Here is a 25,233-nt window from a genome sequence, read left to right as displayed (position 1 = left end):
TAATCATCATCCCATGGATCCCACAGCAGCGGGTAAACGATTGACTCTAGGCGGTTAATTTCCGCTGCGAATCGACAGCTCATTAGCGCACCATGCGTATTATATAGATTAACCAACCTTTTTTTAGCGATAGCCACAGTTACATTTCCCACAGAGAGCACTAAGATGTTACGAAAGAAAGATCATCAAGAAAGTCATCATCAGTGTTCGCAACTGAACCGATTATACTATGAATCAGTTGTGTTATCTGTGTTTACTGTTCATTTTACCTACACGCAGAAAGTTGCGATCGATCGAACCGCAAAGGGGTCAAATCAATGGCTCATACGTGCTTAGGTTAGGTTTTGATCAACTCCTCCTTGAAAAATGTCAAATTCCGATCTACGTGAATTACGAACAAACTTTTGGAGATCTCTAGTTTCACAGGTAGTGTTATGCCATGCAAATTCCAAAATACTGAAGCCTCAACCTGGACGACAGATACCGTTCCTTCGACTATGTTGATATTTTTGTCTTAAATTTCAAGGTCACAATTAATGATGCCAATGATTTATCTGGTTTATTGGTCATGAATTATTTTCACTAAAACATATCATTCACAAGGTCGCTGCATCAATGCTATTTATTGAATTAAACTATTTTGCAGTCAATTTCGATTACTATAACCGCGAACAAAAAACCGTGGCGACGGTCGAGGTTTTATATGAATTGAAGCACCCACCCAGACACGCGAACTGCTGATGCGCCAAGAGCGCCAAGAGCGGTATGAGAGAGAAAGGGGGAAGAGGCACGACGAAAGTGCTAGCGTTCAACAGAGTAGAGTATGCCGGATTGCCTCCGTGTACACGATTGTCGTGCGGGGGCGGTGGATCGGAATCGGAAGCGTGACTTCCTCTGGCCACTGCGGTGTCTGTTCAGCAGCACTTTGCACACTCTACTCTACAGTTGCGCCGACCGGCCGACCGACCGACAATGTGGCCGATGAATGCACAGTGAATTTCTACGCGTAGCAAACCTATTGGATTGGTTCAAACGAATGAAAACCCCAATGTCACATTGTGTTTTCAAGAGCGTAGTAGTTATAGCAATTTTCTAATAGCTTTTATATTATCACAATAACACCGGCTTAAATATTCATTTATAAACGAAATCGATTTGGGAATTGCATGATCACACGCCAATACAAAGCAAAAATATCGAAACTCTACTTGCGTCTGTTGCACAACAACAAAACAAGTTGATAAACTTTTTTGTTTGCTCCATTCAAAACGCTCGCTACCGGAAGACACCTTTACAATAGCTTTCGTGGATAATAATGCTGTTATTATTATTATTAACGTTATTTGCTACTCCAGCTGCGGTATAAATAGAGAATAAAGAAGCGACTGGAGGACTGATTTAAGGAATGTTGTTTCGATCACTGCGGAACATTTTAGCGGTTAGTCATATTTCTAATTGATTTTTCAATAGTGCAATGTTTCCGAGAACTATTTTTCGCATTTTTCATTAGAAAACTCCTTTTAATTGTTATCGCAAATGCGGATATCAACCAGTGCTGAATATTGCAGCATGTCTAGACTAAATTATTATGCTATTAAAATAATTTTGAAAGGCAAACAATTTGATTTTATTAAATGATCGTCGATGATTCAATGACTCCCGCACAAACGAAATAATCCACCATTTTGTGTAACTACAAGTCTTCCTTCACAGAATAGTAACGAGAATATTTGAGGCGTCATCCACAAATTATGTAAGGGTTTATCGGGTGCGGGGGAGTACCAAAATTTCTTACAAATGCTTACGACGGATCACGGCAAGTACACATCGCACGCTTCCAGGTCACAGTACCACCGTAAAAACCTATCTGACTGTGTACTACTAGAAAGTGCGAGGCTTACGTACCAAAACAAACGAGCGGGGAGTGTGACTGAGTCAATCCGCCTCCGAAAAGGTCCGGAGGGGAACTGAGTAGCTGCCGTCCGACTAGCGTTGGCAGATGCTAACCTGGCACTGAAGGAAGGTAAACTGAAGGTCGGCTGGTCTGCATGCCTCCTGAGCATACTACAGCGACCGGACATTTGCTTCCGGTGCTTCGAGGGAGGACATAAGTCCTGGACCTGCAAGGGGCCCGATAGAAGCCAGTCATGTAGGCGATGTGGTGGTGCAGGCCCTGAGGCGAAGGACAGCGGAGAGTCTGCCAAGTGCATGATATGTTCTGGAAAACGGAACGCAAACTACTTTATGGGAGGCCCCAGGTGCCCAGCCGGTAAACTGGCTGCGAAACTACGGGCCACTGAGTCGTTATCGGACATCGCCATCGTATCGGACCCCTACCGCATCTCTCCCGGAAGCGGTAACTGGGTTGCGGTTAGGTCCAGTATGGCAGCCCTATAGACGACGAGCAAGTTCCCGGTTCAGGAGAATGTTTCAATCTCAGAAAAAGGGCACGTGGTTGCCAAGGTGAACGGAGTGTTCTACTGCAGTGTCTATGCTCCGCAACGTTGGTTTTTCGAAAGGTTCACCAAGATGGTCGACCTGTTATCCATGGAGCTAACAGGCCTAACGCCGTTTGTGGTTGAGCTGTTGAGTGAGGAAGTCGCTTTACGAAGCAGAGGGGTCAGATCTTGTTGGAGACTGACAAAGCTCAACCTAAATCTGGCCAACGTTGGAAACAAATGTACATGCAGCAGGATTGGTGCGGATTCGATCATCAACGTGACGTTCTCAAGACTGATCAAGAACTGGATGGTAGACAATGGCTACACTAATAGCGACCGTCAGCCGGTTTGTTATAGTGTAGACAACAACGAGAGGCGGCAAGCGACGTGTAGAGCTAACACTCCGACCGTTCGCGGGTGGAAGACATCGCATTTCGACGCCGAGATTTTCGAACACTTTCGCAATGCGTGCCTCCGCGCAAGACGTGCGCGAAACGAAGAACAGAGGACAGATGACAGAGAGCATTCGGTTCTGCAAGATCGATACTAAAGAGTGCGATAAAGGCAAGCAATAGGGCCTGCTTCGAAAGGTCTATCTGCCTGCTGGACACTGCGGGCAAGGACTGGGAAGGTACACGGAGAGTGTAAACGATCTGGCAAGTAATCAGTTCGGTTTTCGGAAGGGCATGTCCACGATGGATGTTATTCTATCAGTTACCAAGACGGCGGAGGTAGCACTCCAACGCAAGAGAAGGGGCAAACGCTATTGCGCAATCGTCGCGCTTGACGTGAAGGATGTGTTCAAGAGCGCCAGTTGGAACTTCATAGCGCTTGCGCTCAGGAGCATGCATGTACTGGTGTCGCTGTACAAGATTCTGGAAAATTACTTCCAGAATCGAGTACTTGTTTACAACACGTCCCAATTACCGCAGGAGTTCCACAAGGTTCTATCCTGGGACCGATGTTGTGAAATGTCATGTACGACGGGGTGTTGAAACTCAAGTTACCTGTAGGAGTTGTGATCGTCGGCTTTGCAGACGACATAACGCTAGAAGTCTATGGCGAGCCGATCGAGGAGGTCGAGTTGACGGCCGCGTAATGTATACGCGAGGTCGAAAACTGGATGCACTCCAGGAAACTGGAGTTAGCGCACCATAAAAAGGAGATCACAGTTGTGAATAACCGCAAATCAGAGCAACAGGCGGCGGTTAGAGTCGGAGACTGCATCGTTACCTTGAAGCGATCTTTGAAGCTCTTAGAGGTTATGGTTGACGATAAGCTCACATTTAAGAGTCACGTCAACTATGCTTGCAGGAGGGCTTTAACGGCTATTGCAGCACTATCTCGAACGATGTCGAATAGCTCAGCGGTGAATGGCAGCAAGCGTAAACTTCTTACCAGCGTGGTTTCGTCCATACGTTGTGAGTGCGTTTTGTAGTGTCATATCAAGGGAGGACGTACAATGCTTCGACCAACGTGATCAAATGGCAGCAGGAATGGACGCACCGACTAATTCCGGTGGTATCCGGATGGGTCGGGAGGCGCCAGGAAGAAGTTGACTTCCACCTGGCACAGATCCTGTCAAATCATGGCAGCTTTGCTTCTCAAGATGTTACCCCTTTTCGCCTCAGATATAACTTCTGGTTACACCACTGCATCATACAAGTAAAATAAAGAAAAGAAATATTTATTTTATGTTCGTTAATCGAAAAATTTCAGTATTTTTTGTGTGATTATCCGGAATGAAATTTTTTTCGATGTTCCGGATAATCGAGTCCGAATATGGAACGTCACAAACTTGAAATATATTAGTTTCTTAAGATTAAATACGAGCGTGTATTGCATTTGACTTTTCTTAGTTTCCCTTTTTCCATTCTCTTTCTTTCTCTTTTGCAGTCTTTACGGAGGAACAATGATGTCTATTGCGAGAATATATTCGAGAACATGACGTGTTAACTTATAATGGCACCTTGTGCATTTCCTTATAATCACATAGGCGACATCCATAAATTACGTAACGCAAAAAAGCCAATTTTTGGACCCACACCCCCCCATACGTAACGAAACGTAACGCCAACACCTACCCCCCATAAAAATAACGTAACGCTATAGAAGGATTTGCTCGATAAAAATGCTCGTTTTTGGAGAGTCTCTCCAGAGAATTTTTGTTACGTAACGCTGAACTCGCCTCCCCCCCTCCCCTGTGTAACAAATCGTAACGCTCTAGGATACCCCCCCTCCCCCCTATGTGCGTTACGTAATTTATGGATGCCGCCATACCCCGAGATTGCAAGAGTTTACACTGAAATTGCGAATATCTCAAAAACGGTTGAATTTAACGCAAACAGACAAAATTTACGCCCAAAAGGGTTATAAAATCACCTGTTTACCTATATAGGCATATATTTTGTTTTAAAATTGCTTTCGTTTAGAATTTGACCTTCAGACCTTCTGCGCCACCTCTAGACCTTAACCCGTAAAGACCCGGGACGGAACTTGTTTTTTGAAAATGCTCGTTCTCAGCACTGGAACGGCCGATTTGGGAAAACTTGGAATTTTATTCAATGGGAATAGGTGCTCTAAGTTTTGGTAAAGGTGCCACCCCTCTGAACCCCTCCCCGTTTTAGTGAGACGCAAATATGTCTGTTTTTTTTCTAATTTTTCAAACAGATTTAGCAAACACTGGGAATTTTCATACGAATCAATTGCTCCATGTATCAAATCATGTCAGGTAGATGAAATATGGTATGTAAGTGTAAATTTTGGAGTTTCTAAATTATTTCAGTACAAATTCACAAAACTACGTATTTTCATAAAAATTCAAATAACAAAATCGTTCTTCAAATTTTAAGCTCTACATTTTTGAAGTGAAATATTTATCGTAGCATGCAAATATATTGAGAAAACCGAGTTTAAATTCACTAAAGTACGTATTTTCATGGAAACCTGATTTTCTCAGTCTCCCACGGTAGGTTTCAACTCAGCTCTCCAATTTTCAAGCTCTATATTTTTAGAGTAACGTTTTCTAAATCCAAAGATGGTGAAAGATTTATTCTAGCATGCATAGATTTGGAGAAAATCAAGTTTTCATAAGAACTCGTACTTTAGTGATTTCAATCTCGTTTTTCTCTAAATCTGTACATGCTAGAAAAAATCGTTCAGCATCTTTGGACTCAGAAGACGTTACTCTAGAAATATAGAGCTTGAAAATTGAAAAGCTTAGTTGAAACCTACAGTGGGAGACTGAAATAATCAGGTTTCCATGAAAATACGTACTTTAGTGAATTTAAACTCGTTTTTCTCAAAATATTTGCATGCTAAAATAAATATTTCATCGCGTATGGATTCAGGAGACCTTACTTCAAAAATGTAGAGCCTAAAAATTGAAGAACGATTTTGTTATTTGAATTTTTATGAAATTCGTAGTTTTGTGATTTTGTACTGAAATAATTTAGAAACTCCAAAAATCACTCTTACATACCATATTTCATCTACCTGACATGATTTGATACATGGAACAATTGACCCGTATGAAAATTCCCAGTGTTTGCTAAATCTGTTTGAAAAATTAGAAAAAACACAGACATATTTGCGTCTCGAATCGCTTGTTCAAGTCGTCCTATACAGAGCTGCTCGACCGTTTTTATCGGAATAACAACACGGGATTGTCCAACGAAGGTCTACAACCACCAACCTGATGTGTTACACCAACGCGTTATTGAAAGAAGTTGAGGACAGAAAACAGGTCGATGCTGTCTATGTTGATTTCTCTAAGGCTTTTGACGTTGTACCACACGACTATACCATCGAAAAACTGAAATAAATGGGGTTCCCAGAACACGTCACCGGATGGCCACTCTCACTAACCGCAAAGCCTCAGTCTGCGTAAACTCTATGTGCTCCAGTGAACTCACCCTAACATCTGATGTCGCACAGAGGAGCATGCTGGGTCCACTTATATTCTTCCTGTTTTTGAATTACATAGGCTCTAACTGAAATCTCAGAAACAAATGTTCGCCGACGATCTCAAGTTTTACAGAATGGTATCGTCACCTTCTAGACTGTCTGGCCTTGCGAAACGACATCAACAAACTTGCAGTGTGGTGCTCTGAGAACGGTATGAAAATAAATGCAGCGAAGTGTCAAGTTGTCTCTTTCTGCCTCTGACCCACGTATATGACATCGAAAATAACACGTTGCAGGAGTCACGATAGATTCGAAACTCATTTCACTGAAAATCCTCTTCTGTGCATTGGTCCGGAGCATTCTTGAGTATGCAGATCCGGTCTGGACACCATACCAGCTAGCGCACACCGTAAAACTAGAGCGGATACAGAAGCAGTTCTTTCGGTATGATCTGCGTAAACTCCCTGGGATGACCCGGTGAATCTGCCCGACTACACGGCGCGTTGCATGCTTCTAGCTGCTGGAATTCATTGTCAATCTATACATAGTTCTTCATACAACAAGTAAGCTTGTAAAGTTCTACCAACTCGGGCAGCAGCTCGTAAGTGTAAAGAGTTGCGAGTTGTGAGTAATCCGTGATGAGGGTACTGGAGCTGAAGATGTTTCTGGATAAATGAAGATGACGTGGAAGCAGGTGACTATTATTTACCTAAAACGGTTGAGGAATATCTCGCTGAAATTCAAACAGTCAAAGTCTGGGACGAATCCACTTCAGCTGACTGATATTGTACATACTTTTGTAAATTTGTTTTGTTTTCTATTCTTCATGCTGAATATACGAAAATTTTGAAAAAAAAAACTTCCATGAAAGACAATCTGACTAAGATTTAAGGGGAGGGAAGGAGGATTTGAAAAAAAGCCCTTACGTAATTTATGGATGATTTTGAATACTTCAATGTTTCTGGAAGGCACTGAAAAGCACCGTTTGTAATTTGTTGCCAAACATATCTAACCGTGAGGGTGTCGAAGGGTTAGTAATAGCGAATTTCTCTTTCTTGCATCATAAATCGCAATATCGCTTCTTTATTCCTGCGTAGATTTCCACTGACTCCGTGGAATAAAAAAAAATCGCTATAAGCAATTTACTACGTGCATGTCCTACTATTCTAAAGTGGAGAAATGCAGATAATGTTCACAACCTATACAAACCATGATGAATGTAGGAGGCAGATTCGAGAAAGTCGTTCCAAAAATAGCGTTTTGAGTTGCAAATGGTCGCAAATGTAACAACTTAAAGGCAAGTTTCAGTAGCGATAACCAGCAGATAATAACCCGTGGATAGTCGAATAACCACATAAGTACACAATAGTTCTGTAGCTTTATAGCGCTTCCAATACTAGAAACAAACTTTACTACGTATTCTAGAGATAGTTATTTTGTGTGTGCAACATTGAAGAGAATGAGAAAGATCTGTTCAGGACGTAAAACAAGATACAAAAGCGGTACTCTTTCCTATCACAGACTAATAAATCTCAATGAGCATCGCCCAACACGACCCGCATAGAATGCCAGCAGATAATCCCCCCAGTTGTTTATATGCTGTTGTTCATAGGTTTGCAAGAGGAAACAAAATGGAACGCAACTCTATCAAGCAACTGTTGGTTGGCTTATCACATACAATTGACACAACATAGTTGCTCGGATCGTCGTCGGAAACGTTACGATCTTTCATTGGCTAGACTCTGCTGCTTAATTAATATGCAGTTGAGTAAGGAAAAATGATAACGCACACAAGTTGCAGATTGCTGCCCCTACATGCAGTTTTTTGCGCATTCTGTTGCGAATAATGATCTTAGTTTCAGTTGAAAAGACAAACCTGATTTTACTATAACAAATCTGCTAAATCAATCGATTACTTTGATACGACTAATTGAGCACCTAATGTATTGATCTGTTTAATAAAGCCAGTAAAACTTTTAACGTCATTTAAAAACGAATACACAGGAAAAAACTTACCTCCGGCGGATCCCAGACACATTCTCCCGTTGTCAAGTTAGCATACATGTGCTCCTTGGTGCGAGGTTCGATTATTTCCACCCATTCGACTCTGCATTGTCGTGTACCAGATGAGTCCATCGTTGCAAAAATAGAAGAGAAGATGGAAGAAGATACACATTCACTAATAGGTAATACGCAAGGATGGCTTTTCACATGTTTTTCTACTGCTAAAGAAAACAATCTGCCGGCAGCGTTCAGTAATTAGGCAGACTCTTCGAAGTTTTAGTTGCAAATCCATAACCAGCCCCCATCTGCTTTGGAAATGCGTGACCTTGTCTGTGATCTCACTACTTTTGGCAAGTGAGTCATTCAACCCAGACGGCGAGCATCCGTTTCCTGTGCGTTGCCATCCCTTGTTTTATCTCTTCTCTAACACAATACGGTTAGAAACACATGACACGATGTGTCACACCCAAAAGGATACGTTTAACCGTTCATCCTCCGCACCAGAACAGAACACAACAGATGACGAAAAACTTTACAATTTTCTTTTTCGGGCTCCTTTCTCATTCGTGATGCTTGCCGTTTATTGTCACCATCCGACACCATGATACCTTGTGTTCCGGTTGTTTCCCCTATTCGCCAGTGTAGTCAATGCTACGAAGGGAAGACAGGGAGGATATTAGGAAGTCACCGGCCGGGAAGAACAAGCAAGCAGTGCGCCGCGCAAGGAAAAACTGCGAAAAAATTGGTATCGATTTTGACAGAAACACGAATGTTGTTTCCTTCTAGTGCATCTGCATCATCGAGATTCCACTTATTTTTCACAACCAACACCGTTTTTTTTCTTCTCTGGGGGACAAATAAATCTTACAACACCATGTATAATTATGTTATTCAGAACTTTCAGATTTTCCCGTAAACGCACCTTTCTGATGTTGACATTTTCTTTCCTATGTATTTTTACTTGCTTCTGCGAAAACTTTATTTTTTGCTGCCTTCAGACGCTCCAAAGTAGTAGGCACAGGAATAAACACACATACACGCTTACATCCAGCACGCATTGGATAGAAGAAAAAAATCTCTAATGCAAAATTTTCTTCCCTTTTCTTCGTTTTTTTTTTCACTCCACACTGCGCTTCAAATTTCTCCAGTGCGACATTTCGACGTTGAAAATTTCCATCTCTGTCTGCAAAATGGGCCCGAAAAACACTAATCAAAGAACACCATTAACCCGTCGGAAACGCCAAATGCGGACCATATTCTTTCCAGTGAAAAAATAGCACACAGATTGGGAAAAAGGGAAGAAAAAACGACGAAAACGCGTACACGATGACGACGACGACGACTTGAGACTTGAACCCGTCGACCGACGACCAGCAAATGCGTGCGTGCAAGCAAATGAAGCGATGGGTGGAGGAAGAAAGCCATAAAGGATGGAAAAAGAAACGCGACGATGACAGTGCTTGGCAAGCCGCGCAGTGGCGCCGTCTAGTTGAGGGGGCTTAATTCTTTGATTTCGTTGTTTATTACTTCCAATTTGAATAGTTGGTTTTATTTTTTCTCTGGTCCCGCATAACAAATAGTTTCGTAGGTCGGTAGCGAGGATAAAAAAATTGCTTTTAGTTATTAAGATACTTTAGAAATTAAGCTACCAGATATAATTAGCGCCGTTAAACATTAAATTGTATTTTTGCCGTGTAGAATAAATTATAGATGAAGAAAAAAAAAATAGTTTCGTTGATTTATCGCTTGTTATAGTTGCCATTAGGCGAATTTCAATTAATATACAGCTTGACAAGCTGTTACACTTTTTGGTTGCTGTCATAAGCTTCAAGTAGAGTAAAAACCTCGAATAAAATGTTCATTTTTTCACGTGTGTAGAAAACGCAAATTGACGAAATTTTATTTCGCTTGAAGATGCTTTATACTGGGGATAATTGCGTGAAATGTACAATATAGCATAGTACATAGAGTCCGAGCAAAATCGCGTTGTGCAGTTTCTGCAGTTTTTACAGTTAACGTGAGTGAGATAGAAAATTAATTTTCAATCAGATTGTGATAGACACAAGGTGTCTTCGACAAAATTTTAGGTTATCTAAAACCAAGAAACTTTGCCGAAGACAACATGTTTCTATCTCTTAAATATTACGAGCAACATAAATTTTTCAATAAGAAGACACTAAAAAACACAATTTTCGTTTGTACTTTCTTCCCAGATTTTTCCGAATTTTTAAACCTTGTTCTAAGATATCAGCCATCCAAAAATGCATTTGTTTTCTTAACATTGTTTTTTTTATCTCCAAAATAAAAAAGTTATTTGACATATTCGTAAAAATGCTTAGTTTTCCATCATATATAAAAATGGCAATATCTCAGCCACCCAATTTGATATAGAGGATCTTTTTTATGTAAATTTTCGTCATGAATCCCGCTTTCCAGTAAAAATTTTAGTTTCTTACTGAACTTTTTTTGTATGTGTTTTGAAGGTTTTTTTTCTGAAAATTATGGAAAAAATTCACTTTTTTTGTGATGTCTAATGAACTCTGTGAGTCTAGTGAGTAACTAAAGGCCCAAATACACACACGGCGTATTGACGCCTTCTCCATACAAAATGGAAGGCGGGATAGCGAACACGCCTTCTATTTTGTATGGAGAAGGTGCCATTGCGCCGTGTGTGTATTTGGGCCTTAATAGCGAATTTCTTTATTCCACCAGCGCAACTCGTTTTGACCTGGAAGCACACTAACTGCTGTCAAAACCAGTTGACCCAGTTTTGACCTGCCGTGCTGCCCAAAGCGCACTGTAAAATTTGTCAGCTTCAACCCACCACCGCACGTGCTAAGTTCGTAAACAATTATCTGGCATCTCTTTCTTACCTGCGTCTTGAATGGCGATGACGTTTTATTATTCCTCGGCAGTTTTGCCCGCACACAGTGGAATAAAGAAATTCTCCATAAATGTGATGATTAACCAAACCATGTAAAATATTCAAAGATAACCCTACAAAATACCCCCCCCCCCTTAATAGCGAATTTCTTCATTCCACCAGCGCAACTCGTTTTGACCTGGAAGCACACTAACTGCTGTCAAAACCCTTCTTTATTCGCTCGATTTTGACCCAGTTTTACCTGCCGTGCTGCCCAAAGCGCACTGTAAAATTTGTCCGCTTCAACCCACCACCGCACGTGCTAAGTTCGTAAACAATTATCTGGCATCTCTTTCTTACTTGCGTCTTGAATGGCGATGACGTTTCATTATTCCTCGGCAGTTTTTCCCGCACACAGTGGAATAAAGAAATTCTCTATAAAGGTGATGATTAACCAAACCATGTAAAATATTCAAAGATAACCCTATAAAAATTCAAAAAAAATATGTGGGAGAATGTGGGAATTGAACAGAATTACGAAGAATGCAAAAGAGTGGTTTTGTAGGTTGAAAAAGTCATTTATTATAAATCACGTTTGGGCAACCTGAAAACAGTTTTTTAGAAAGTCGAACTGTTCAACAGAAACTACTGTACTGTGCATAACATAATATTTCAATTTAGGGTTGAGCACCTTGACTTTTGTAACATCGATTTTTTTTTGGGACATCCTACTACCTATACAATAAAATGACAGCTGCCCAACAAACAATTTTGTCGATTAGCAGATAATTGAACCAACCAATAAACGAACCCAATTATTTTATCCATGGTATTGTTACGCATTTTGGAAATGTAGAACACTTGATTTTGTGCTGTGACTGTGATGCAAGTGTATTCCACGTAGATATTAAATGTTTCATCTATTAGTCAGTATTGCCGCTGGTATACAGATTTGTCTGGATTACACAGATTTTTGCACATGTCTCCAGATAGCTAGATTTAATGTTCAATCTTCAAGATTGATAACAAATTATCCAAATTTATCCAGCTCTTATTTTCTCAGTCTCTTAATTTTGTCTCCTCAAATGATGGGAACGTCAAGAATTTTATACGGAAAAATCGAGGGCAAGACAGTGAATAAATTTGAGCTTTCCTGAGAAAACCTGAAAAATAAAGAGCAAATGTGAGTAATTCTCGTGTCTCTGAATATCCATCCAAACTCATTTCCCACCGCAATATATATCTTGGCTTATCATTCACAATATGCTTTGTTTCAGTAAATTCACATGGCATCGGATTTGAAAAACAAAATCCAAAGAAATGCGTGATCCCTGTACAATTAAATAAATTTCTCAATGAATTCAATATTCAATATACATATTACCTTGACAGATGAAACCGGAATTTATCGGCTTCAACTGGGATCTTGAAACGACTTTGAACGAAAAATTATTTACCAGATGTACATACTATTCATTAAACATGTTGGTTTATTCCGTTTATTCTCACCAAGTTGACCCACCTTATTCAAAACGTCAAACGTCCAACACATGAATGTTGCTCGGTTCAACCGTTCATATATGTTTCTTGTTCTGAGAGTAATCAAAGATGAAAATCATTTGATAATTTAGGAGTGATATTGAGTAAAAATTAGAGTAACTCCCAAGTAAAAGAGTCACTCAAATGAAAGCTGTCGTGCCCCTCGGGCAAGATGTGTGTTGCGGTGGGAATAAAGTTTAGATCTAAACACGATGAGTACACTGAAAACAGTTCTGCAGTCAGAAATACTATATTGTAGGGTTGATACCTAACCTAACACCTAACACCAATTGATTTGTGCAGACTACAACTAATATTTGTTTCAAGAGGAAAGTCGTTGCTTTTACTTTAAGATCCACATCAAGGTTTAGTAGTAATAAATACCATGTTTCATAGTACTTTCGATAATTATACCAGGTGTATTTCAACCATGATTCGCGCTTGAATTTAACACATTTAGCAGTTAAACCAACTGTGTGGTATGGTATTTTCAAAAACATTGAGAATGATATGGTTGAGCACATCGCAGTTAAATTAACTGTTTCTCATTTTCTTTTTTATTTTAGTATTAAACGTTCGATTCCAATACATTTTATTCATTTACATAAGTATGATACATACAATGTTTATTTGAACTTTTTCTTCAATCGAAAATAAACAGTTATTTTCATGCATATTATAAATATAAATTGAAGGTTCATCGAACTGATCAATATTAATTATATGAAACATTTGCTGTTCTTCTTTTACTCTAAATGATACGAAATGACTTGAATATTCTGCTATCTGCCATTACTAACAAGCGAGTAGACAATTAGACTTTGTCAAAACTTGACCTAGTTCGTATATAGTAACTTACTCTTTAAATTTAATAATGCGCAATAAGGTAAATCGAGGGGCCTTAAATTGATCAGATGTTTATAGAGAATGGGATTCTTGTATTGTTCTACCTCAAGCAATAAATGTTTCCTCTAGATGGTTCAACAGGGATTGCTGAAATTGGAATTGTTGAATAAATCCTTTCCATGTGTCGAAGATAACTTTATGTAGTTTTCCATGAATAGCATCAATATTCACGTCAATCTAAAAACTCAGAGAAAAATTAATATGGCTTATTATACTTTATTCTATAAAGCAGCTTACCAAAAGGTATCCATTTTCGTCGGACAGTCTTGGTGATTCAGCCGGTATATTTATTCAACATAAATAAATGTGACAGAACTTTCCAATAATCGGTATCAGTTCGTTGAAATGATTGTCTTTCCAACAGAGAGTGTTTTTTGTGGAAGTGATCATATAGAAGTCCAGAGGAATGCTTTTTTCCTATCTTGCATTCTCAAGGGTTATAACGAGGTAATGATTATGTTAAGAAGTTAACTTGTTGAGCTTTTTACGACTAGTTTTGGAGAAAACCGATCAGCGATGTACTGCACAAATTTGATCATATCGACAAGTGAGATGTAGCATTCGTTAGCAATATAATAATCCACTATGATGTGCGTCAAAAATTTACTGTGCTGCGAGTCCAATCTTCAATGTTTATCATAGTAGTTTCGGACAATCCTTCCTTTTCATTCGTCTCTAGTATGTAATCATGAATGTTTTGGGTAACCGATATTGATAATGAAAAATTTATAGACCGATCAGAAAAATATTTTCTTTCTGTCCTTCAGCGTCCTCCGGGAATAGTTTCAGGCCATTTTTGTAATTTTCGCTTTCTCATCCACTTCGCTACAGAAATAATTTCTTGCAACTCAGCTTCATCGATGTTACATCATGTCTTAAATAAAAAAAAAACCGTTTACTTTCACGGTAAACGTACCGGAAACCATCGATCGTTTAAAGTTGGCAGAATTAACGTTGTTTTTGGAGAAGGATGGCAGCTGTTCGCTTATTAGATTTGTGCTCCAGTCAGCAGCCAAACTATAAAACAAACAGAGAAGTACATGAAGAGTAACCAGGAACTTACCGATTAGGATTGAATTTTCCATTCATTCCCGAAGAGATCGCGAAACTCACGAATTTCATTATGCTCTGAAAATTGAAAATATGTTTGGATGTATTCGTTCAAAATACATAATTTGAGAGTTACCATTAATCAATAAAGGATACGCCGAAATATCGTCAATTATTATTTTCACTTTATTCTCACCTTCGCACATTATTGAAAATAACGAAGTGACGCAACAAAACAAAAACCGCATCGGTTAACTTGGAAAACACAAATGATTTCGGTTACCGTCCGTTACCGGTCTTCTTAGCTGTCAGAAAAACTGTGGGCCAAATTATCATTGATATGTGCTCATTTTTACTATGCAATCGGTTACACTGACAAAAATATGTTTGATTAGAATGCATGATACAGTAAGTTCCACTGCAGAAAAGTTGTCATTTTTAATACAAAAAGTTGTGAAGAACACAACGACAAAATCGCGGCGGACATAGTAATTTCAATTGTATTTACTGTATTTGTAACATAATTATGTTTTATAATGACAATTTTGAATAATAGTAGTTATGACAACAGTTTTATGTTTATTGTTACTACAACATTTGTTTCAGAGTATGTTGCGGCTGCGTTTGCGGCAATTTGACAGCTAGCCCATAGAGATAAGTGACTTTTCACCTACGCATACTAGTAAACGTGTAAACCAGTGTGAAGCATTTGTTTCTTCCAAACTGATAATCATCGCATCTCGTTGCTTTGACTTTTATCTTTTTTTGCCATTTTTTGTCGATTATGTTCAACCAGTGCTGATAAAAGTCATTTTCCTCAGCAAAATTCTTCGAAAATTACAGCCAATCATTTTCAATTTTCACTTCCAATGATCGCAGCGCTCTTTCAGATACACTAGATTTTCGTCCTAGTAACGTGCTGTTATACTCATATGAAATAGATCGCGCGCATCGTTCACGGTTACGGAATAAAATTTGACGACAAATCCAACCAAATGGTCTTCACTTCAAAGCGAAAAAGAAAAACAAACAGTCCACTCAACCGAAATGAACCTCACCGAAACACTTTTTCACTGACACTGACCGATGCCTTGACAATCTTCGTTAACTGATAAACTGATTTTGTTGTCTTGCTTTCGTCACATGAAATATGATGAGGTGTTTTGACAGTTCACTTCCATGCAAAAAGCGGGAAGGGAGAACTCTGACAGGATTGTAAAAAAATAACGTTTATGGATGCTTTTTTTGAATTTCACTCAAGAGTGTCAACAAATATCAACCATGTGTTCAACAGCTTCTTCCGATTTCTGATCACGAATGAAAAAAATTATTCAGAAACAAGTTTAAAACATATAATGGGTGTTCAACTGAATATTTGTCCAGCTGCTAGAAGCATAGCATTGCAAACAAAACAGCTATTTTGTAAATATTTCCCTCAACTAGTTGCACTAACACATTCGTACGTAAAAAGGTCTATACATTTTCTGTCAAATTAACGTCAACGCAACGCAAACGTATCCATTGTGTTTGGGCTTTGAGGATGGATGTTCAAAGACACAAGAGGTACTCAGATTTGCTTTCTACTTTGCCGTTTTTTTCTAGGGTTTTTTTTTCAGAAAAAATCAGAAAAACTCAAATTTACTCACTGCCTTGCATCTTTATATATCTTCTGCCCCACTTAACTTCAGTCATTTATTCGCTCTGACGGAGTTACGGTGCTGCCACCTTCAATTTGTTTATTTTATGAGTGCAGAGGATAGAAATTTCTTCAAGGGTGAACGTTATAGCAACCATTTTGGTAATAGGGTGTTTTAGGGGTATTTATATTATTTTTTCTTTTGATAAGAAATGTCAAAAGGAATACATATTTTACTGACTTTTCTTAATTTAAACAGCAAAACTATTGAAAAAAGCGATTTCGAATTTTAACAACTGTAAGTGGTTTTAAGACATACCGAACATACCCTACCGTCAAGAAATCATGACACAGGGAGGTCAGGTCATTTTTCAAACATCTTCACACTCTACAAAACAATGTCTTTATACATAAGAAATCTGTAAACACGGTTCCCGTTGAAAGTTTACAAAACTTCCAGTGACACATTAAATCGAGTGCGGTTAATCAACCGACTGATAGGCTTCCACTTATTCACACGCGCTCAAATGTTTACAATATTAAGACATGTCTTCATATTTGGCATCCCTGTCATGATACGTAAACCAGGGTTATATTTTCCAAAAGCCAGCAGCAGAAATGTCACTTTGCTTACTATCAGGGTTATATCATAAACACTATATATAGACCTGCGGACTGAATCGCAGCGAGCCAAAATAACTGTCAAACGTGCGAGCCAAAATGAACATAACGAAAAATTTGTATCAAACAAATAACAAGAATATAAAAAACCAGCGATTCCAGTGCTGCTGTCATTCACTACGCAGGTCTATATATAGTGTCAATAGGTTATATTCCCCAAAAGCCAGCAACAGCAATGTCACTCTGTGCACTACTGGCCAGTTAGTGAAAATTTAAGACAAATATAATTTTTCAATTTTAAAATTAAAGAAAACTCGAAGAGATCTAAGACAAATTACGTAATGCCTACTGGAAGGTCGTTTATCGATTCGTATAAGAAGAATCAGGTTTTTTTTAACTAAAACCTGTTTTCCCTAAAATTCACATACGGTCAGTTCAATGCGTGTGAAGAAGATGATTTACTTCCGCCAGGGCGAATTCTGACGATAATCAGTCCTTTATTGAACACCTGTTTTCAATTAGATTGTCCTGATTATATGTTATACTCCGCTCCTCGAACCAGCAGTTGATTTATCTGTTGAAAAAAAAACATTAAAACAGAATTTTCAATGAAAAGTATTTAAAAATCATCAAAAATATTTCATTGTTGCAAAATTTACCACAGCCTCAGAACGTACTTTTTTCAGATTCCCTCGAAATTAAAGTGCCATCACTGTCTTTATGTTTATGTTTTTTTTCTTCATCGCGTGCAATCTCGACGCACACATATGAAGTTGTGTGCACAACAAACGCTGCCGCTGCTATTTATCAGTGGACTGTCAAACGAGAATTGTCCGAGTTTTAATTTCGCCACTTCCAGCAGTTCGTGCTCATCCGCGTTTCGTTTGATTGAGTTGCCGTAAAGATTTCTAGTTAGTTTTCTCCTGCCGTCTTTGGGTAAATATTTGTCTTATCTAAACAGAGTGCCTTCGTTCTTGTAGTGGAAAATGTGCGCAAAGTGAATGTCACGATTTTCACAATGTCGTGCTTTGAGGCAACAGCGCAATCTAATCACTGCAGGCAGCCCGTGACCTTGAAGTCCACTGTGGCTAATGAGGCAAAGGACTGTAACGATGTGGACTGTGAGGATAAATTCCTTAATGTTTTGAAGGCGTTGCTGAATCGAAATTTCAAAATCAACAATGATGTCTATTTGGAAATGACAATCTCACACCTGTCGGGGAAATACAATCAAGGTTAATAATATACCGTTATTGAGGTACATTTTAATCAAGACAAATTGTTGGTTTGCAGAGCACAAAAAGTTGGTGAAATCTCCTGTCGTTTTGCGATGGTTAGAAGACGCTCTGGGACAATGGGAAAGCGATACCATTCCTTCGGCGGATGTTGCAGCCTTCACCCTGCAAGTTTTGGCCTTGATTGCAGTGGAGGAGGCCAACTTCAGAGCGTTACAACAGGTACAACTGCTAGACCGCTTCCAGGATTGTATTCGTAAAAAGCCTAAGCTTCAGCACGCATCGATAAAGCTTGCCCACGTAAAGGTCTTAAAAGCAATTTCCCAACATGCTGCTGGTTTGAATTGGATTAAAAATTCCGCCTCATGGAGGATATGTCTGGATTACTATAATGGTCAGCTGCAGACTATTTACATCACTAAAGAAACCTCACATTTTATATATGTTGTAATGGAAAAGTTCGGAAAAGTTGGTGATTATGATTTGGTTCTCGAAATAGTTCGTACCATTCTATCGCCGCTACTGGAAGATGTTTGGAAATGTCCGGACCAAGAAAATGCTGTTTTGGTTAACGATGAAAAGGCGCAGCGCGTGCTGGCATCGATGCTGAGTTTGATGTGTACAATTTTTCGCAGTATGCTGGAGAGTGGCACAACATCACGTGCAGCCTATTATATACTGATCACTTGTCATTTCGAGAGGAAACTATGGACTTACGCGGACTCTATTCTAGATCACAACTTTCTAACCAAAGTCTGGGAGGCCCACATACTGGCCAACTGTACGCGCCTCTGCTGCATGGATATTCCAGAGAGTGATATTCTGACTACCCCGCTACCATTCGAAAAGTACACGATCAACTTTCTAAACTATATGAATTTCTCAATCCGTCGGGGTAATGTGCACAACGTAATGCTTATGGCTCAGATGCACCATCACTCGTGGCGTCTTCTAGCTGACCGCGCTCCGGAAGAGGTTGTGCTGAAAAATCAGCATATCAAGTTTGGAGACCAGATTTTGCTGCTTCAGCTATTTCCTGTGGTTTATGTGCTGAAAAGTTTTGTTCTCAAAGATGTTCCGGACTACATCGAGAAATTTTGCAGTTCACTGTACGACATTTCCTGTGAGTATACAATCCGTTTGGTTTACGCCTGCAGAGACGTGTTCGAAGCTAGAGGACCGGATACTGCCAAACAGTTGGCTATCAAGTCGATTCAGGGGATCTCTACGATGTCGACGCTCCCGAGACAACGTGCCATTATTGCATTTCAAGCGTTTGTCTATGTGCTGAAGGAATTTCTTCCGGATATGTGCTATCTGGAGACTCAAAACGGTTGCTCTAAAACGGACGTGGTCCTGTCTAAGCCGAATCTGCTGGCGGCCATTATTAACGGGATGTACTCGCTTATCCGAAACTACAAATTCACCTGGACGGAGTGCCTTGAATCGATGACGGTGGTTAATTTTATGCTTAATTTACTGAGCAATCCCAACCTGCCAGTAAAGGTAGGTTCGTTCTGCGGGTGACTAAAAAACGGGATTTAATTCAGTGTTTTCCTCATTCCACAGCATGTGATTCTTGCCCTTAAGTTGACCCAGCTTTCGATCGAGTACTTTTTGGCACCGAATTTAGCTCTGCTGATGGATAACTTACAGGGATCCGGGCTGCAATTTGTTGGTAGTGTTATTTACAAACGTCTGCATGATAGCAGCTGGGAAGTTCGAGATTCGGCCCTGGAGCTGCTGGCATCGATCGTTGAAATTTCCGAAATCAGTAAGATAATATTGATTTTGTTGCTAGTTTGGTGATAAAATTAATCGTTGTTTTGTTTGTCTCCTGTGTAGAGTTTCCCTCCTTTCAGAAGCTCATTCTCGACTGCGACATAATTCCGGTGGTTGAGGCGGCAGCTAAAAATGATACCGAACCGTACGCTAGAGCGTCGGCCTTACGGTGTCTTTCGCTTATGGTTCGTATACGATTACTCTGGGAGCACTCGCTGAGCAAGCTAAATTTAATGGTAGGTATTCTTTGTGGGACTCTCAAGAATTATGCGCTAACCGTTATTGTTTTCTAGAATCATCTGATAACGTTGTTCGACACCGAAAGCGAAGGAATAGTGCGCCGTGAAGCAGTCAACACCGTCCGGGAAATCTACTCCAATCATAAAATACACTCTCAGTGTTTGGACAGCGTATTTTCGGTTTTGGCATTTTCGGCCGTTAACGACTTGTACTGGGAGGTGCAGAAAAACGCACTTCAGTTCTGGCAGGTGGTAATGTGCCGCCAGTTTCAGCATCAAGGAATGATAGATGGAATGTTTCCCGCAGTAACTTTTTCGAAGGAGCACAAAAAAATCATCAACCTAACTGATAAGGAAATACTGCTACGGTTACGAAAAGTTCTCAATGAACTTGCGCTGAGAGGCTGCCTTGGGGTATTTTTGGGGTGCCTTGAGGATCACTGTGACATGGAGGTAGTTAAGGAAGCGGTGAAAATCATTCAGCGATTGATGTCCTACCTGAACAAGTACAACTATATTGAAGAATGCAGAAATCAAGTGGATCCTGCCACTGGCGAGCGGGGACCGATGCCAGTATTCGATACCAACTATTCCGAGTACCCCAACAAAAAACCAGTGCCTCTCCCTGCCACCCAGCGAAACGATGCGGACTACAGCAGTGGCAATGTACCTTGTCTGATAAATTCAGACGAAATCATCGATTCGATCGTGAATCTAGACGATGTCAACCTCCTATCGATCAACTACCAAAAAAGGCTGAAGGTCGCTCCTACCGTATCATCGTCATCGGCGGGCAATTCGTGCAACTGCGAGTCGAGCAAGGTGCACGAGGACCTGTTCAAAAAATACGCCGAAGTGACGGCGGACGATTTCATCGCTCGAGTGCTGCAGATTGATTTTGATGCACTGATCGCCAGCCGGGAGCAGTGGATGCATCAGACGGAAAGTTTCTCCTCGTTGCTGGATGATGTTTTGTTCTCATACTACGCGGCAGACGTTAACGATGCAGACTGCTACTGAGCGCGGACGGGGTAGTGCGAATAACGTTTTATCTATTGTTGATAAATGCTCAGCATCCTTGCTGTATTTTTTTTTCATATAGTAATAGCTAGCGAGCTCAAAAGTCGTACACCGTTTTCGAATTAGTCACAATTGCTATTGTAGTTTATAAAATGAATAAATAACAGTTTTGTATCGTAACTAACTTTTTGTTATGCAGTTTGAATTCGAAATTCAATGATTAACTGAGGTACACTAAGGTCGTTTTTTACGCGGGGGATGCGTTCCAAATTTGTATGGGCCCGCGTAGAAAACGACTTTTTATAGTTGCAAATATAACAAAGAAAACCGTCCTAAAACGTTAAAACCTCGTTTGAATATGATAGTGGCCAATCTAGAGACCAAAATTCAATATTTTAAGTTTTGAGTATTTACACCAAAAGTTGTGAATTTTTTTGAAAACTGATATATGATCACGCGTGGTCTAAAACGGAAAACGTGATTGAAATGAGGTCGATATCTCGTACCGTTTTTAAAGTAATGGAGGAAAGCAACCCGCGTAAAAAAAACCGCGTAAAAAGCGACCTTACTGTATACGAAAAACCACAACGTGGATGACTTCTAAGAAGAAGAAGCCATACGATTGATCAACGAGCTAAAGCACGTCGACTCACAAGCCGGATTCAACATTCGTAATTTCTGTTCGAATTCATCTGAAGTCTTGGCGAGTATTCGAGAACCAGCAGCCCAGCAGAAAGTGTTCATAAACCTGGACAATGCGTCGTAATCGGAGAGGGGGCTTGGATTGATCTGGAAGCCGAAGGAGAATATTTTGACCTTCGATGTGAGCCAACTGGAACCACTTCCGACAAGTCCTGCGAACTGTTTTGTCCTTGTTCGATCCGTTGGGGTTTATCGCCCACTTTGTCGTACATGGGAAGATTCTGATGCAACAGATTTGGAGAACCGGAACAAACTGGGATGAATCTATTACGGAAGAATTGGAAGCATAAAGGATCCATTGGTGCCAGTGCGTGCAGCGTTCGGGCGAAGTAAAGGTACCCCGGTGCTACTTCAATGGGGTTGCCATTGCGGCCCTTAAAGATGCGAAAGCTCATCTATTTGTGGATGCCAGCGAACTGGCCTGCGCTACGGTCTTGTATCTCCGATACGTAGACAATGGAAAAATCAAATGTGCTCTGGTTGCCGCAAAAACGAAAGTCGCACCGACAAAACCACTTTCCATCCCACGTCTGAAGCTGCAAGCGGCGATGATCGGGGTAAGATTGATTGATTCCACCATGAGCTCATTAGACTTAGAAGTAAGCAAGCATTTCTTTTGAACCGATTCTTCAACGGTTCTCAGCTGGTTACGCTCCGATAGTCGACGCTACCACTATTTTGAAGGTTTCCGAGTAGAAGAAATCCTCACCACCACTAGCTTGGATGAGTTGCGTCACGTTCCGTCGAAAGTAAACATTGCCGACGTAGCCACGAAAAGACGTCGCAAGTTTCGACCTAAACGATCCGTGGTGTAGTGTCCCAGAATTCCTGTACCAAACAAAAGAGAAGTATCCGCCGGAGGCACCAGAAAAACGGACATAGACTGAAAGCGAACTACGTGCCGCTTTCCTGTTTCACGGTATAATTGCGGTATAATAAAATGCGGTTGCGGTGAAATCCACTAGATTTTCCAATTTGAATTGACTATTGAGGACGACAGCCTATGTTTTACGAGCTGTGCGTGGATTCAGAGGAGAGAATCCGTCCAAACCGTATATTCTGTCGCAAGAGAAGTTAGCTGACGCAGAAGCCTCTTTATGGACATAGATTCAAGCCGAAACCGGTTCTGCAGCGCAATCTAGCGAGTCCCCTAAATCACGTTTCTATTCCGAAATCGAGTCCACTGTATGGTCTTTCAGCGTTTCTAGACGAGCGTGGCGTCATTTGAATAAACAGCAGGATCTATACTACACCGTCCCTGACGAATGATATGAAGTATCCGATCGTGCTACCAAGGAAACACCATGGAGTCTACCTTCTAGCTGAAAGCTACCATCGAAGATTTCTTCACGCAAACGGCGAGACTGTTGGTAATGAGATGCAACAGCTGTTTTGCATACCTTGATTACGAGTTTTGATTCGTGAGCTTTCAAAGCAGTGTATGACCTGCCGCGTTAGAAAAGCTAAACCAGCACCTCCTAGGATGGCAGCACATCGAACGTTTCGAGTGACAGGAATGGTTAGACCGTTCACACACACTGGAGTGGACTATCTGGGACCGGTACTGGTGAAGCAAGGCCGCAGTTTGGTTAAAAGGTGGGTGGCGTTATTCACCTGCCTCACGATACGCGCATACGCGCCGTACATTTGAAGGTAGTTTACAGCCTGTCCACTCAGTCCTGCGTGATGGCCATCGGGCGAGTCGTAGTACGTCGGGGATCACCAGAGTCCTTCTACAGCGACAACGGGACTAATTTCTTGGGAGCAAGCAACCTGTTGCGAAATCAAATCCAGGACATCCACGAAGACTGTGCGGTTACGTTTACGAACAGTGTACCAGCTGGAACTTCAATCCACCATCAGCACCTCATATGGGAGGTTCCTGGGAGCGCATGGTGCGCTCCGTGAGGGTGGCTATGGTGACCATTGCGGATCACCCACATCATCCAAGCGACGAGGTGTTGGAAACTGGGGCTCTCGAGGCAGAGTCAATTGTCAATTCCAGACCATTTACGTACATTCCTCTAGAATCGACGAAGCAGGAGACAGCTTTTTGAAGCTGCTAGTAAGCTGCTATCAAGACGTCTTTTCCCTTCCCATACCGAACAATTACCGTAGAGGATCTAAGACGGATAGGTCAAAGTACTCAAGGACTGGAGGCGGACGAGCGGAGTATGCACCTATCTCGCACTGGCGAGATGATACTTGAGCCCTGGAAGGACGCCAAGAATAAGGGAGCTACCTACAAGACAGAAGACGAGAAGGTCCTGGGAAAGGATGTGCAAGTTCGGACACTCACCTCAGAGGTGACTTTACAGCTTAAAACCTGGACAAAATCACCAAGGAGTGTGACCTTGCATAAGCCCTTAAAGCGAAGTGCGAATTGGAAGTGGCTACCGAGTCAATCTGCCTCCGGAAAGGTTCGGTGGGGACCGAGGTAGCTACCTTCCGACTTGCGTCGGCGGATGCTAACCTGGCACTGAAGGATGGTAAACTGGAGGTCGGCTGGTCTGTATACCCTCTAAGCATACTACAGCAACCGGACATTTGCATTCGGTGCTTCGAGGGAGGACATAAGTGCTGGATCTGCAAGGGGCACGATATTAATGCAGGCAATGTGGTGGTGTAGGCCATAAAGCGAAGGACTGCGGAGGGTCTTCCAAATGTATGGTATGTTCCGGTGAACAGGAAGCCAACCATTATATGGAAGGCCCCAGGTGCCCAACCGGTAAGGCGACTGCCATACTACGGGCGTAAGGGTGAGGCAACTAAATTTGAACCAATGCTTCGCGGCATAGTAGGTGCTGCACCAAACAGGCACTGAGTCGTTGTCGGACATCGCCATCGTATCGGACCCCTACCGCATCCCTCCCGGAAACGGTAACTGGGTTGCGGATAGGTCCAGTATGGTTTCTGGTTCAGGAGGTTGTTTCGAGCAAGTTTCCGGTTCAGGAGGTTGTTTCATCCTCAGAAGAAGGGTACGTGGTTGCCAAGGTGAACGGAGTGTTCTACTTCAGTTGCTATACTCCGCCACGTTGCTCTACCGAAAGGTTCACCCAGATGGTCGACCTGTTATCCATGCAGCTAACGGACCTAACGCCGTTGGTGGTGGCGGGCGACTTCAATGCTTGGACTGTTGAGTGGGTAAATTGTTTCACGAACTAGAGGAGTCAGATCTTGTTGGAGGCTTAGGCAAAGCTCAACCTAGACCTGGCCAACGTTGGGAACAAATGTACATACAGCAGAAATGGTGCGGATTCGATCATCGACATGGCGTTCTCCAGCCCAT

The 25,233-nt window shown here is 41.2% G+C and overlaps 2 protein-coding genes and 1 long non-coding RNA gene across 5 annotated transcripts in view; 1 reads left to right on the top strand and 2 right to left on the bottom strand.

Moving 5' to 3' along the window:
- The window catches only part of LOC129728068 (uncharacterized), a 46,792-nt gene extending 37,048 nt beyond the window's left edge, over positions 1-9,744 (bottom strand). The window contains exons 1-2 of one of the 2 annotated variants that reach the window (XM_055686454.1): positions 9,274-9,744; positions 8,364-8,454 (exon numbers count right to left, since the gene is read on the bottom strand). In XM_055686454.1, the coding sequence (XP_055542429.1) occupies positions 8,364-8,454; positions 9,274-9,290 (108 nt within the window). In that variant the 5' untranslated portion in view covers positions 9,291-9,744. Of the gene's footprint in view, positions 1-8,363; positions 9,240-9,273 lie in introns of those variants that run through there. The other variant, XM_055686448.1, reaches the window with a different exon arrangement.
- A 3,738-nt stretch (positions 9,745-13,482) lies between these two features.
- On the bottom strand, positions 13,483-16,014 carry LOC129734089 (uncharacterized). The gene is made up of 3 exons (XR_008729777.1): positions 14,846-16,014; positions 13,897-14,787; positions 13,483-13,836 (listed from the first exon to the last, which is right to left on the bottom strand). It is a non-coding gene; the product is annotated as an uncharacterized LOC129734089 (long non-coding RNA).
- A 1,729-nt stretch (positions 16,015-17,743) lies between these two features.
- On the top strand, positions 17,744-21,426 carry LOC129717867 (uncharacterized). Of its 2 annotated transcripts, XM_055668098.1 has the most exons (6): positions 17,744-17,877; positions 17,947-18,201; positions 18,260-19,707; positions 19,771-19,975; positions 20,047-20,219; positions 20,277-21,426. In XM_055668098.1, coding segments are annotated over exons 1-6 (3,048 nt in total). In that variant the 5' UTR covers positions 17,744-17,876; the 3' UTR covers positions 21,243-21,426. The 2 variants fall into 2 exon arrangements, with proteins under 2 accessions (XP_055524073.1, XP_055524076.1); XM_055668101.1 differs by having other exon boundaries at positions 17,758-18,201.
- Positions 21,427-25,233: the final 3,807 nt, after the last annotated feature.

Source organism: Wyeomyia smithii, chromosome 1, assembly GCF_029784165.1.
Source record: "Wyeomyia smithii strain HCP4-BCI-WySm-NY-G18 chromosome 1, ASM2978416v1, whole genome shotgun sequence".
Lineage (NCBI taxonomy): Eukaryota > Metazoa > Arthropoda > Insecta > Diptera > Culicidae > Wyeomyia > Wyeomyia smithii.
Note: the sequence above shows the minus strand (reverse complement) of the source record. Positions and strands in the feature narration are given on the sequence as shown.